Raw genomic sequence first — 15,133 nt, 5'->3', positions numbered from 1 at the left:
AGTTGTCAAAACTCCAGAAAATACCCAGTACTGTCCATATTTAACAGGTTTCTTTTTTTTGTAAAATTTTTGCAAAATTTCCATACTACCAACCCACTTTGTCGGATGTGTCCCATCCTTAAATTCGGTCGACCAATCGCCCATAACAATTCCATTGTCATCAGCAGAATTCACTGCAGCCGCGATAGCTCGCACTGTTTCTACAGGATCCGCTCTGGAAGAAACTGACACCTTGCCAACTTCTTTTACAACATACAAGGCACAGTCTAAAACATCTTTTTCAAACTGGGCGTATTTCCAAACGGTGGGTCTCAATCTGTTTGCTGTCCCTCTCCATATTAAACCAGTGTCGTTCATCACAGCTTCTTCTTTCCACGCGTCGGACTTCATGTAAACCTGGTCGTTTTTATTCCACGGATTGAATATAATGTAAATTCCCGTATCCCAACTGTAACTGTACGCTCCATCCTCCAGGAGTTTAGTGTCAATTTCCATTCGCCATTTACTTACGATGCATTCGGGTGATGATGTAACTTGAACTTTCATTTGATTTTCATTGGTAGACTCAATAATCACGTTCCATGGCTGGTTGCGATCTATTTTGTTTAATAATGGAACAGCGACTAGGGTGCCTTGACCATAGCTTGGCTTTTCCTCGTCTATAATATAAAAATTAGGTTGATCACGCCGCTCGGCTAGGTTGATATATTTAATGTAATTTAACGTTTCAGTACACCGAATTTACTACTTTATTAACAATTTTTGCCTTCTTCACCCTTGTCCGCCACCCCTGTTTTTTTAATTACGCAGATCTGCATTTCCGTAATTTTTTCAGAAAGATCTCGATGACATACGCTATTTAAAAATAGGGTATTTCCCTCCCCCCCCTCTGTATTATTTTCCACTTTTGGTGGTCTATCCATCCACTTAGATCCGTTAACCCCCTTATTATCTGAATATGTTAGGCGGTGCATGTAGCGGATTCGGCGCGGCGTGGTGTTAAGGAAAGAGTCCTTTCTAGAGCATTATCGGTTAATGTTATAAACAAATGCACCTCAAGTATTTGTAATGAATTTTAAAACGATAATTTGAAAATGTCGAACGAGAAAACATCACTAAATTTGCAACAGCTTATGTTATATTTCATAAACATGACAGTTACGTATTCCAGAAAAAATGCGCAAGAAATTATTCTTTATTGAGCAAAAATTCATACGCCAATAAGCGATTCAATTGTATAATCACCGCCAAATATTACCATTTCCATTTTAATATGAAATGTTTCGAGTTATTTATTAACAAATACAAACACAATTGTTAATAAAAAAAAAAAAGAAAACATTCTTTATTTAATATATTTCAGTGGCTTTTAATATACATTCCAGGTCCCACCGAGTCAATATATAGATAAAAAAGAGCAGATTTTTGCCAAAATGTTTCACAGTAAACCACAATTATACTAGCTTGTTCAGTAGGTTGATAAATATCAAAAAAAGGGTCTCTGAAATGTCCATTCTTGTTTAAACAATGTTTAAACATTGAAATTCAGATTTTTTTTATGTTTATCTTTAGAAATAAAACAGATACCGAATAGCTCTAATGAAATAAGATAATGTAGGAAATTCCAAGACCTTTAAAGTCGTTTTTGATTCAACCCAATTGTATTAATAGTTTTCGAGAAAAACACAAAAAAAACATTGAATTTACAAAAATTTTAAACACATGTTGTGTAATAGGAGCTAACAGGTTGAGTATAGCTAGTATAGGACCTTTATGCAATATAAGTTTTGCACCAGTTTTCGTTGTTATAAACAAGCAAATAATTTTAAGCAGATTTGTTGAAAAATTGTCAAGATGCTTTTCTAAAAGTTTACCTTTACGTATATCTAAATGGATTAATTTTTTAGGATTTTTTCGCATCCTTGTAGGAAGACTTTAAAAATTATTTTAAGATAGAAAAACAAACCTTCAACAGTGAAAATAAACGAAACTGCATCTTTGTCTTCATTGTACGGCCTGCTCAGTGTAATATCTAATGTAAACGGCTGTCCTCTTCTCACGACAAGCTGAGGATCTTGTTCCTTACTCATCAGTTCATATTTAAATGTGTTATGGTTTGTACCGTTTAGTGGTAAACAAGGGTCGATGCCTCGTATTATGAGAATATCGGGTTCTTTTTCCGCATCTATATATGGCAAGCCATCCACTACTTCCTCTGAAAACAAGACAAATTAAAATTAGTATCAGTTTAATATGTAATTCAAATAGTGTTTCTTTATAATAATGAGAGTAATTAATTATATAATTGTGGAATAATAAACTGTAAGAGTCGAAAGAAAATCAACAAAATAAAAAAGAAAAATTAAGTTGGACGTAATGAACTTTAACAGAATTCATACTGGAAAACTATTAGAAAAAAGTTGTCTTCGCCATTATATTAATTAGTTAATTTCTATCATCTACTCCAATTATTTTCCGACAATGTTAATGACAATTATTTTAATAAATACAATTGTTATAACCAATAAACAAGTAAAGAAGAAGTTTTCATCACTCCTAATAACTGCCTTCTCATATTTGTAAAGTTCCGTTGAAATCTGTTCAATCGCATGGGTAATAATTAGCCCGAATAGAAATTGATAATAATAACTGTTAATTGTTAGCATACCTTTTTTTAATTTTTCATATATTTTGCTGTTTGGCATAGAACTCACAGAGGTTAATATTTTACATTTTTTGTAAACAGTTATCTTATCAGACATCTTTAATACAAACATTAATTTAAGCACCTTGAGCACACGGTAACTAATGCACAAAAAGGGTATTACCTGACAAATAACTGGAATTGCTACAATAAAACATTTACAGGGAGTAGCTGTTTCAGTATCTTAAAATTTAAACGATATACTTAAACAGTATTGTATTNGTTTACCTTTACGTATATCTAAATGGATTAATTTTTTAGGATTTTTTCGCATCCTTGTAGGAAGACTTTAAAAATTATTTTAAGATAGAAAAACAAACCTTCAACAGTGAAAATAAACGAAACTGCATCTTTGTCTTCATTGTACGGCCTGCTCAGTGTAATATCTAATGTAAACGGCTGTCCTCTTCTCACGACAAGCTGAGGATCTTGTTCCTTACTCATCAGTTCATATTTAAATGTGTTATGGTTTGTACCGTTTAGTGGTAAACAAGGGTCGATGCCTCGTATTATGAGAATATCGGGTTCTTTTTCCGCATCTATATATGGCAAGCCATCCACTACTTCCTCTGAAAACAAGACAAATTAAAATTAGTATCAGTTTAATATGTAATTCAAATAGTGTTTCTTTATAATAATGAGAGTAATTAATTATATAATTGTGGAATAATAAACTGTAAGAGTCGAAAGAAAATCAACAAAATAAAAAAGAAAAATTAAGTTGGACGTAATGAACTTTAACAGAATTCATACTGGAAAACTATTAGAAAAAAGTTGTCTTCGCCATTATATTAATTAGTTAATTTCTATCATCTACTCCAATTATTTTCCGACAATGTTAATGACAATTATTTTAATAAATACAATTGTTATAACCAATAAACAAGTAAAGAAGAAGTTTTCATCACTCCTAATAACTGCCTTCTCATATTTGTAAAGTTCCGTTGAAATCTGTTCAATCGCATGGGTAATAATTAGCCCGAATAGAAATTGATAATAATAACTGTTAATTGTTAGCATACCTTTTTTTAATTTTTCATATATTTTGCTGTTTGGCATAGAACTCACAGAGGTTAATATTTTACATTTTTTGTAAACAGTTATCTTATCAGACATCTTTAATACAAACATTAATTTAAGCACCTTGAGCACACGGTAACTAATGCACAAAAAGGGTATTACCTGACAAATAACTGGAATTGCTACAATAAAACATTTACAGGGAGTAGCTGTTTCAGTATCTTAAAATTTAAACGATATACTTAAACAGTATTGTATTAAAAGAAAGTAAAAGTAGGGAAAGAGCGAATATAAAGATAGGAGACGAAAAATTAGGCTAGTTTTAGGTATCTAGGACGTCAGATAAGTCAAGAAGGAAGGACTAGTAGGGATATAAAGCAGAGGATAGCGCAGGGTCGAGTTACCTTCTATAAAAAAAGTCACTTTTATGCTCGCGAACGGTTAATTTAGAAATTCGAAAAAGATTGTTAAATGTGTATGTTTGGAGCGCAGTGCTGTACGGGAGCGAAACATGGACGGTGGACGCGGCGGAAAAGAAAAGGTTAGGAGTGTTCGAAATGTGGAGTTAGAAATGAAGAGGTATAACAAAGAATAAGAAAACAGAAGACTCTATGAAAGTCATTAAGAAGTAGGCGAGATAGGTTGGTAGGACACCTTATCGGGTATGAAGCTCTAGTCAAAGGCATATTACAGGCAGAAACAGAAGTTAAAAGGAGTTGAGGTAGAACTAGATTAGATTACTGTACGCAAATAATTATGTAGTAACGATGACCTTATGATGACAATAGAATAGCCAAGTTGCGTAGCTTTTCCAATTCTATGGAATTTCTTAGATATGCTTTTATTAATTTTAAATTTGAAAATGATCGTTCTGCACTAGTAGTAGTCATAAGAATTAATTGGTAGAAACAACATGAAAGGAGTATACACTTTAAGATATAATATGATTCATTATGATTAATAAATGGGCAAGTTCTCTTATACGGGTTGACGTTTGTATTTCGTGTCTACAAGTGGATCGAAAACTGAGAATGGACGCGTTCTAAAACTGAGCCATATGTTTTTATTATGAATGTATTTGTATAATTCGTGTATGTTTTTGAGTTAATACCCTTAACATAAATTAATTAAATACAAAATTAATATTTTTTATTAATTTTGTAATCAAAGTTCTTTTCTTCACGACCTCTTTCGCGCCGGCCCAAGTCGAGGTCCGTGACATTTTGCTCGTTCTGCCACCTTATTGTTACGCCACTGAATATTTAATTTTCTTTTTGGTTTAATTAGTTTATTTTTAATACACCTGTAACAATTTTGTTTATAATTGATATCAAAAATTACGAAACTGAAATAATTATTTTTCGTTTCTTGTGTGGTGTTATCAATAAAAGCCAGCAGGCAAATCAATATCATGGGAAAACGACATAGAGGACTGCTAGAATAAACTTCAAAACAAGGTAAAGTAAGAACCCTAAAACCAAAACCAAACCATAAAGCAAGTAAAGTTCTTTGGTTTAGTAAAATAAAATGTGACGAAAAAAAGGACACACTTAAAATATAAAACTCTTCAAACGCTACAATACGATAAAGTAATAAATGAAGCAAAAGATCCAGTGAAAAAAACAAAAAAGGGCTACTGGGAAACTTTATCCAAAATAGTTTGAATCAAATTTTTATGGCCTATAAAAACAAATGTGGAGCCAAAAGAAACAAGTAATCGAGTTATAATAGAAACGAATCAAACAGAGTATAACGCCTAGATAAAGTCTGTACTTAACAGAAGATTCAAAGACAATAGCAACGAATTAGGCAGGACAAAATGATAAAAAAGGGCAGAGATAAATTGCTTCCAGGAAGAAGTTAAGGACAACCAAGGAAGATATGGAAGCGACAATGTACATCCGGAATAGAGACATAAAATTGATGAAGAACAGGTTGCAAGCTTAAGAGGAAGAAAGAAAAAGAAGAAGAAAGAGGTTTCATTGCTGCACATATTATAAGTCATTTATATTTTACAATTAACAAACGACAGGAAATTGTTCATTATTTACAGTACTAGTGCATTCCACTTCTTATAGAATCTATTGATTTTGTTTTAATCTCATTTTCAGTTAACAAGAGCAGACACGTTCCTTATCACTACAAGGATTGGTTACTGATTGAATTTTTGTATGAACCATGAAATTTTTCTAACAGAAAATGGAATCTACTCTTTTTACACTACAGTCATGGAAAACCTTCAAGTTGGATCAGAAGTTGCATACAAAGTAGTAGGTAAGTCTCATGTGTCCTTTTATAAATGGATATATTAACGTGACGAGAGAATAAAATAACTAAGTAAATCATGTTGATGACACAGAAATGTAAACCAAGTATTTTTGAAAATATATTATATGTGTTATATTTTAGTATTTATCCAAAGAAAACCAATTTTCATATTGGAGTTGAAACACCGAGTTTTATAAATATTAACATATATCTTAAAAAAAAAAACAAAAAAAAATATTTATAATTGTTTGTTGATTTCATGAAAAACTGTACTTAACTTAATAGTGAAGTCATCATTTTGAATGTAAATTGAATTGAATGTAAATTCGTCTTGCCACTTACATCTACTTACTTTTTTAACCTAACCTAACCTAACCTATTTTTCAAATAACAATTGTAGAGAAATTAAAAACCTTTAATTTGAGCTGCGCTGCGATCAATTTTGTTAATTAGTTGTTGCACAAATCCCAAAAAAGGGGTCGCTCTAGCTCTAATTGTTTATAAAGAAATATCACCCCCGTATTTACAGCATAAATAAAGGAATAAAAATGAATTTTTTGATTTGCCCCTAACGGGATATGAAGAACTCCACCTTTACGAAGAGATTGAACCCATTTGCAACTGATAATTCTTGCTCAAAAAACAAGTTACGGCAATAACTATTCATGTCTGTTGGGATAAACAATTAACAAAAACTAGTTCGATTCCAAATTTAAAAGCCCCTTCATTTTAATGTGATAAAATCACTAAAAAAGTAATTTTTGCAATAAACAATCATTAGGTATACAAGAAATAGCAATTTGTGACGGTTTTTTGGGATTTGTGCGATAAGTAATTGACAAAATTGATCGTACCGCGACTCAAATTGGAATTTTTTAATTTCTCTACAATGTCTACCTGAAACTTTTCTTTCTAAAAGGCATACCTAGCCTTCTAGATCTAAAAACCTGGCTTTTGCCAACTTTAGACCTCCCCCATTTGTTAACGCACACTTTTTCGAAGTTTAAAAATATACAGGGATGCTTAACTTTCTCCGCCTACAACATGGAACAACTCCCGTCTGGTAACAAATTTAAGCCGAGAAAATTCTCTACCGACTGGACTATATGAGAATTTATCATAGCAAAAATTTTTTGACGTTATGCTTCTCCATTTAAAAACACTTTTTTTTAGTGTTGTATATTTCTATCCGCCTCTATCCTTTTTTATCAGGCACCAATCCACGGTCTTATACAATAAAAGTAAACAATTAGGTACCTTTACCTCAAACAATAAATTTTATGCAAGTATTTTTATGAAGGTATTGGTAAGCAAAATATGTTACATTGCCCATAAAACATAATCTTTTATATACTTTTTTACTTGACGTAACGATAATATTAACAAATGAATTTTATATTGGACACACCTATGGTACAGTTTTAGTAGACATCATTAATTTTTCTTTTATCATTTTATGATAAATACTTAAAGGTGTATGTTTCGAGCGCGGCGTTGTACGAGTGCGAAACATGGACAGTGGGCGCGGCGGAAAAGAAAAGTTTAGAAGCCTTCGAAATATGGTGTTACAGGCGAATGATGAGGATAATGTGGGTGGAAAAGGTTAGAAATGAAGAGGTATTAGAAAGAAGAGGAGAACAGAGGGGTCTACGGAGTCAATAAAAAATAGGCGAGATAGGTTGGTAGGACACCTTCTCAGGCATGAAGGTCTAGTCAGAGACATATTAGAGGCAGAAACAGAAGTTAGGAGGGGTAGAGGTAGACCTAGATTANCTATGGAAGTCAATAAAAAATAGGCGAGATAGGTTGGTAGGACACCTTCTCAGGCATGAAGGTCTAGTCAGAGACATATTAGAGGCAGAAACAGAAGTTAAGAGGGGTAGAGGTAGACCTAGGTTAGATTACTGTTCGCAAATAGTTAAGGATGTGGGTTGTTCTAGTTTTGGGGAAATGCGAAGATTAGCTCAGGATAGGAAAGAGTGGAGATACATGTCCAGCCAGTCTTAGGATTGATGACCTTATGATGATGATGAATAAATACCAAAATAGTGTACGATAAGTTTCATGTTATCGTATTAATATAGGATTAATGCGTATTTTACTAACACAATCACGTAGTAGATGCTGTATATATAGGTACCATATAATGTTCAACTTTTGCTTTTAGAGCACATAGAATGTGTGCTTAATTATAAATTTCACAACTGTTTTTTAAATTAATCTAAAATTTTACCTGAAAAAAATATTTTAATTTTATGTTACGCTAAATTAATAATTCTGCTGTGATGTATTGTGTATTAAATGAAGTAATGATCCATATAGCCAAAAATATTTAAAATTAGCTGACCTCATAATTTTCTTCCATCACACTAGTTAATTAATGTTTACTTGTTTAAAGCTAAATTGAAACTTGGCGAGGCTTCACTTATAACTGAAGGATCCGATAAATAAGCCATTTTTGAAATCTTTTTTTGCACCCATTTGCTTAGAAGTTTGATGAATCATGTATCTATCTACTTCTAAAAGCACTTGAAAAAATCAACCATTTTAAAAATAAAACGTGCGCTCACATTCAATGTTTTACACTCTGATCTTCATTAAAAAAATACGCTTTTAAACATGAGTTATGAAATGCATATTGATACAATCACAGTTAATATACGTATGTTCGTAGGTACAGAAATTTATTTTAAGGAAACATGAAAGAAGTTTTCGTTATTTGACTTATTTTACGTATGTGATAAATGAACTGAGCAAATGAAAATGAAATTAATAACATCGTCTACAAGGTAAAAATGCAAGAAAGAGGTTTACTCTCATGACTAGCGTACTATTTTTTACAATTTAAACAAGCGCATAGCATGCAATTCGTTTTTGCTTTTGAAGAAAGATTCCGTATTTGTCGCAGCTTCTTCCCTCCACTGAGAGGAAATATTACTATTAATACGATAAAATTTCCTAGAATTTTAGAAGTTGAAAACTTGAGAATTATTAAAAATTATTCTTTCTAATATTTAAATTACTTGCACTAAAAAATTGGAAAAAAGTATGCAAAATCCTTCAACAATCCCCTTTGGAATCCCCTACTTCCCAGTATTTAATTTTAACCCCCTATTTTCAAATTATTTCGACAACTTGAGACGATTCAATGACGAACTAGCTGCAAAGTAAGTTAAGCAGCCCTCTCCCTAAGGATTCTTTTAAATGTTTCAAGGTTTCTAAGTTGCAAGCTATTTTACTTTGAATAAGACTGTTGTTTCTTCTAACTCCATTACTAACAATACAACGTGTAATTATACTACACGCTACTGAAGTGAAACTTTTTCAAACACACAAACATACCGGGGTAGGGGTTAACGAATTGGTTTAATGGTATTATCTGTACACTATGAATTTAAATTTTACACTATACATGTCGCAGTTGCCTGTAACGAACGTTGCATTGAAGCGCGCTCATGGCTCGAGCGATCCCCACTACAAACTCGACTACGTGGCCGAGTAGAGCGGGGACATCCGTTGCATGATTTCGTTACATAGCAACTCGCATGAAAAGAACTAACTCTACCGTGCGTGAAGAAGTTTCACTTCAAAAATTCGTTGTAAAAATGTTTTTGATTCTAACATTTGCTAATTATTATATGAATGTAATATTATCAAACAGTTTAAAAAAATTTATTGTTAACTAAACTGAGGACGTATTGAAAATAATTGGAGATTAGAGGTCACTATGGAAGTCACCTTCTTAAGCATGAAGGGCTAGTTAGAGACATATTAGAAACAGAAACAGGAGTAGAGGTAGATTACTCTTCACAAACAGTTAAGGATGTGGGTTGTTCTAGTTTTAGGAAGATACGAAGAATAACTCAGGATAGGAAAAAGTGAAAGTGACGACCTTGTGGTGATAATGATGATGAACTGAAAATTTCTATTTATGGTTGTGAATATGTCGCAATGTAATAAACATTTTCTTCATTGAAAAAAAATAGTTGTATTAAAATACGTTTTGAATTTAGTTTGAATTTAGCGAAATATGTAGAAAAGGCAAATATCCAAAACAAAAGTTGCAAAATATATGTTGGTTTTGGTTTCTAGGTGCTCTCTAAGAAAATATTGCTTTGAAATTTAATCCCTAAGCATGCGAATCTTAAGGTGTTTCGAAGCATCGTATTAAGGCTGTCAGATAAATATAAAAGATATTTTTGGAAAATCATCTACCCGTAAGAAGTGAAACGATGAACGAGTTGAACAAGGGAATTTATAAAAAAATTAGGGTTAAAATTGGGATCAGAAACACCTACTTCAACATTTATAGAGAGAGCGAGATCGATTTTACCTATTAAAATTTAGAAATAATTGAATTCTATATAAGATGTGTCTTAACTCTCAAATTAAAATAAAAAGCATTTAAGTTAGAAATATAAAAATTTGGATTTTTCGAACTGAAACAAAGAAACGGTTATTTACATATTATTAGAGAATTAACCCACAAGGCGTGAAGTAAGTATTTCGAATAGGATAGGGCAGCGAAGCTAAAGGTGCCACATGTCAACCCCAACTATCCCTAGTAGACTTGCGCTTTGATTAATTGTACATATAATTAGAAAACCAGATTAACCTAAACTAACGATAATCAATATTCAAGAGATGCATACCATTGAAAAGAAAAATATAACTAGAAAAAAATACACAAAATGGACATAAGTTAAGAAGTAATGCAACGACCGGGAAAAGAACCCAGTACATCGATGTGTGATGGGCGAGCATCTTTACCACTAAGCCATTTACTCATCTTATAAAACCTTGGAACTTTGTATTAGGGGTAGAATATTCTTTTTATTAAACGGTCATTTGTGACAAACTAAACACTTCCATAAAATAAACAAATTACGACAGTCCAGCCTCAAAAAACTTATTTAAGTTTAAGTGTATTACTTCCGAAGAAGCTATAATGTAAAACGGCTTAATACTTGTTAACTATAATAAAAAGTTGTTTACCCACTAGTGTATTATTTCCATTACCGGCCCGGCTGGAAATTAGTTCAGGGAAGCTGGATTATGATTAGATCCGGATCAGATTTTCAGTTCCTGATCAGAGTACCTACAGTACTCCGTCCCTTGATCTGATCACCTGATCAGGAACTGATCAGCGTACAGTATCCTTTTCCTTGATCCGGCTATCTGATCAGTTTTTGATAGAAATACAGTACTCTATCAGTTGGTCCAGCCATCTGATCATGAATTGATCAAAGTACAGTATCCTTTCCTTGATCCGTCTATCTGATCAGTTTCTGATCAAAGTACAGTACCCTATCCAGTAATCTGATCAATTCCTTATCAGAATTTAATACAACGAATCTTATTACGGTTTCGGTTTTCTTGTATCCGATGTTCTGAAATGGGTCATAATACAGAATTTATTTGAATTTTCATCTGATCCATTCTGTATGTAATATTGTTGTAAACAATAAATTTATTATTAATGTAATGACTAAATTATGATTTTGATTAAACATATTATCAACATTATAATGGTTCATTTACTGCATTTTTTTAATAACCTTTTGTAAAGTATGTTTGTAGTACTTATTTGGCAAATATCAATCATTTTTTTGCTAAAATTTTTATTTTCAGTTTTACAATCTTCGAATGTTCCAGATATAATCGTAAAAATTTAAAAGACCATGGAATCAGGTTCACAGATAAAGAATTTTATAATAGCGTTGTTAAAATCATAAATAATGCAAAAACTTCGAACAAAGAAAATAAAAACAATAAATAATTATTAAACTTACTTAACTTAAATTTAGGTAAAATGGTAATATTTTTTTAATTATTTAATATCAAATTAATATGTAAAAACAAAATTAATTCTGATCTTTTGAACGGATCCAGTATAGACCTTTTGGGCGGATCGGGCATGGATCGGGCATGGATCTTTCAAACGATCCAGTATTGATCTTTGGAACAAATCCGGGATGGGTCTTTGGATCGGATTCAGCATGGATCGTTTAAACGGATCTTGTGCAGATTATGTATGGTGTGACGATTTTTAATCATATCCGGATCAAGAAGCCTGATTTATCCCTGATCAGACTTAAGGTAATCGTCATCCGGATCGGACTCTGAACTAATTTCAAATCGGGTGCATTTCAATCGTGTAACAGTAAGTAAATTCAGTTTTATTTAGGTGATATAATTTTCATATAGATGAGACAAACAAAAAGATCTCAAACTCATATTTCTCCAAAAAAGTTGCGAAAAACCTCTTAAAAATTGAGTCGGATACTACCGAAATTAGATTTAGTATAGTAGTTTCTTCTGCCTCAAATTTTTTTAGTACAAATGAAATAAAAACCACTTTTGCGAAATATGCGAACAACACTTTTAATTTTTTGAAGAAGTGGTATGAATTCAAATTAGAATTCGAAAAAACATATACGCGTATGTGTATTGTTAAATTTTTTCTTTGACAATGATATGGTCCGTTAATATGTGTTTGTATTAATATTACATTTCGTCCACATCACTCATTTTTTTTAGTTAAGTAATATCACTCTAAAAAAAACGTAAACAACAGACAAACTATTTACTATTTTATAAACAGTTTTACTTCGTCCTTGACGACCTTGTAAATCCATGACGGTAACTTGACGTGTCCATATCTTTTTACATTCGCATATTAATGTACGTCTGCGAGAATTAAGAATGAAATCATTACAATTTCCCGAATTTGCTGCTGATGTTGATCTCATCAGATGATTTTTAAATAAAATTTCAGATCCATTTTTAGCAACCTTTTTATTTTTAATGGTTACACCATTCAAAGGTAACTACGGTTTGAATGCATAAATATTATTCATCAAATTAGCGGAATCTCATGGTAATTAAATTAAACTGTAATCATCTCTAACATACCTACGTATGCAAATATAGAACCAGTCAATGAGTTAAACAGTTTCAATAACATTGACCTAAATATATTTACAAATAAGACCGGATTAAACCTCTAGTGGGCTTTAAAGGCAAAATACTACTTGGGACATACTTATTTAGTAAATTAAATCATTAACTATAAAAGCGTTTATTATGAAATAATCAGATTTAATAAATGAAAATAAAGTGTTTTGTGTCCAGTCTACACCCGTAGCAGTAATAACAAAATTTGTTTGCGTTCTTANTTGGAGAAAAGTATTTTGTATTTTATTTAAAATACTTTCCAAAAGTATTTTCTATTTGTAAAATGCAAAATACATTTTTGCTTTTGAAAGTTTTGCTTGTATCACAGATCAAACATTATATAAAATGATAAATAAAATTTGTTTACATTGGCTATTGAAGGTATTAGAAGCTTAAAAAGGGGTCAAAGAGACATTCCATCTAATTATTTAGCTGAAGAGAGCCCAAAAAATTCTAAACTCCTTGGAAATGGATTATCTAAAATATTGTTTTCCTGATTCAATATCATGGTTCATGGAATTTTGAAGTTCTAAACTGATATCAGCACATGCCAAATTACCACTTACCTTTAGCAAGGAACTACAAAATTCTATGAATTACGACAAAACAGTCCGCAAAACAGTATCGAATTAATATACGTCAACTGTGTACAAAATACTGTGGTGTGCTAGTAAATCCATATAATCCAAAATCCTTAGAAACGATTCGAAAAAGTTCACTTATTAGAGCCAAAGTGATTGATGTTGATTTTACATCAATAAAATTATTTGCAACCCTATTTTGGCTCTAATCTTTCACGCTAAGCAAACTATTTTGGAATCAATCTTTTCTCCAATTAAACCGGTTAATAAAGGTAAATAAAGAAGCATATAGAAGAATTATTATATTGCCGAACTGAAGAAACTAAAACAAGATAGAAAAACTATCTATACTTCAATTATTTCAAACAGAAAAATATGAATCATACTATTAGTTTAGAAAAAGCGTTTATTATGAAATAATCAGATTTAATAAATGAAAATAAAGTGTTTTGTGTCCAGTCTACACCCGTAGCAGTAATAACAAAATTTGTTTGCGTTCTTATTATTAATACGAATTTAAAAACTTATTAATACGATCCTAGTACCTAGTGTAACATTTGAAAGTTAGCAGCAAATATTAGTAGATGGCGACATGAGACAAATAAGATCGAAGTCACGATTCACGCCTATAAATTTTACTGACTAAGAACTAAAGTCGTTCCCCCTCATAAGGATTAAATTTTAGAAACCGATAAAATTCTTGTTTAATGAATTTTTATTATTGTTTGTTTAGTAAAAAAATGTAAATTTCGAATTAATATTAGATACGCGATATTTTTTTCCATAAAACAATGATTTCGTCACCTTGAAAGTTGAATTATAAGAAAAAATGACTTTTCATTTTACCGTTTGAATGAATTTATAAAAATTCAGTCAGGGAACGTACCCTCACCATGTGATCCGTCAGGGGGGGGGAGGGTCTTCAAAAATACCACGCTTGGTCACATAGTCAATATACTCTAGGGAATTCTCGCGTTTTTCCGAGCTATATTTAAAACTTTCTGTTTTCAAACAAATTATTTAAAACCATATTTAAGAGTTACTACGTGAAAACTAGAGGGGGAGGGGGTTTTGACATATACTACGTGTGCTCACTGAGGGGGGGACAAAATTGTAAAAAATGGGTACGTTTCCTTATTGGTGAATGCTTTTATCAAATGAGGAAACTTCTTTCCCAACATCACTTTTCTNTAATAATAAAAAAATACTAATATTTTATTCAAAAGTCATAGAAGTCTACTAATAACTCAATATACTTCAGTCAATTTCAATAATTTTAATTCGTCAGATGTCGTTTTTTTATCCCAATCGGTTTATTTTAATTGAAAGTACTGTATATGACAGCCATTTTGTGAAATGGCGGAACCCTATTATTTTTTTGAAAATCTCAATCGCCATACTCTGCCGAGGACAGATATCGAGAAGGGTTATGTGGTGGGGGGTCAATCGGGGCGACACGGATCGCGATTTCGATCATTTTGGATCTCATCAGCGCGTCTGGCAGTTTCGACAGAATACAGACCTCTTCGAATTATGTTATTCGATTAAGGTAACGTACCTATCACGTTGAGGTTAGCTACGCCGGAATTCGTTTCAGCAAGTA

At 31.9% G+C, this 15,133-nt stretch overlaps 1 protein-coding gene across 1 annotated transcript in view; it reads right to left on the bottom strand.

The window, feature by feature from the left end:
- LOC108735098 (annulin) overlaps window positions 1–15,133 on the bottom strand; it is a 48,750-nt gene that overhangs the window by 17,449 nt on the left and 16,168 nt on the right. The window contains exons 2-3 of the mRNA XM_025976130.1: window positions 3,025–3,273; window positions 1–659 (exon numbers count right to left, since the gene is read on the bottom strand). Of these exons, the coding sequence (XP_025831915.1) occupies window positions 1–659; window positions 3,025–3,273 (908 nt within the window). The remainder of the gene's footprint in view (window positions 660–3,024; window positions 3,274–15,133) is intronic.

The sequence above is a fragment of the Agrilus planipennis genome, unplaced genomic scaffold (assembly GCF_000699045.2).
Source record: "Agrilus planipennis isolate EAB-ADULT unplaced genomic scaffold, Apla_2.0 scaffold137, whole genome shotgun sequence".
Taxonomy (NCBI): domain Eukaryota; kingdom Metazoa; phylum Arthropoda; class Insecta; order Coleoptera; family Buprestidae; genus Agrilus; species Agrilus planipennis.
Note: the sequence above shows the minus strand (reverse complement) of the source record. Positions and strands in the feature narration are given on the sequence as shown.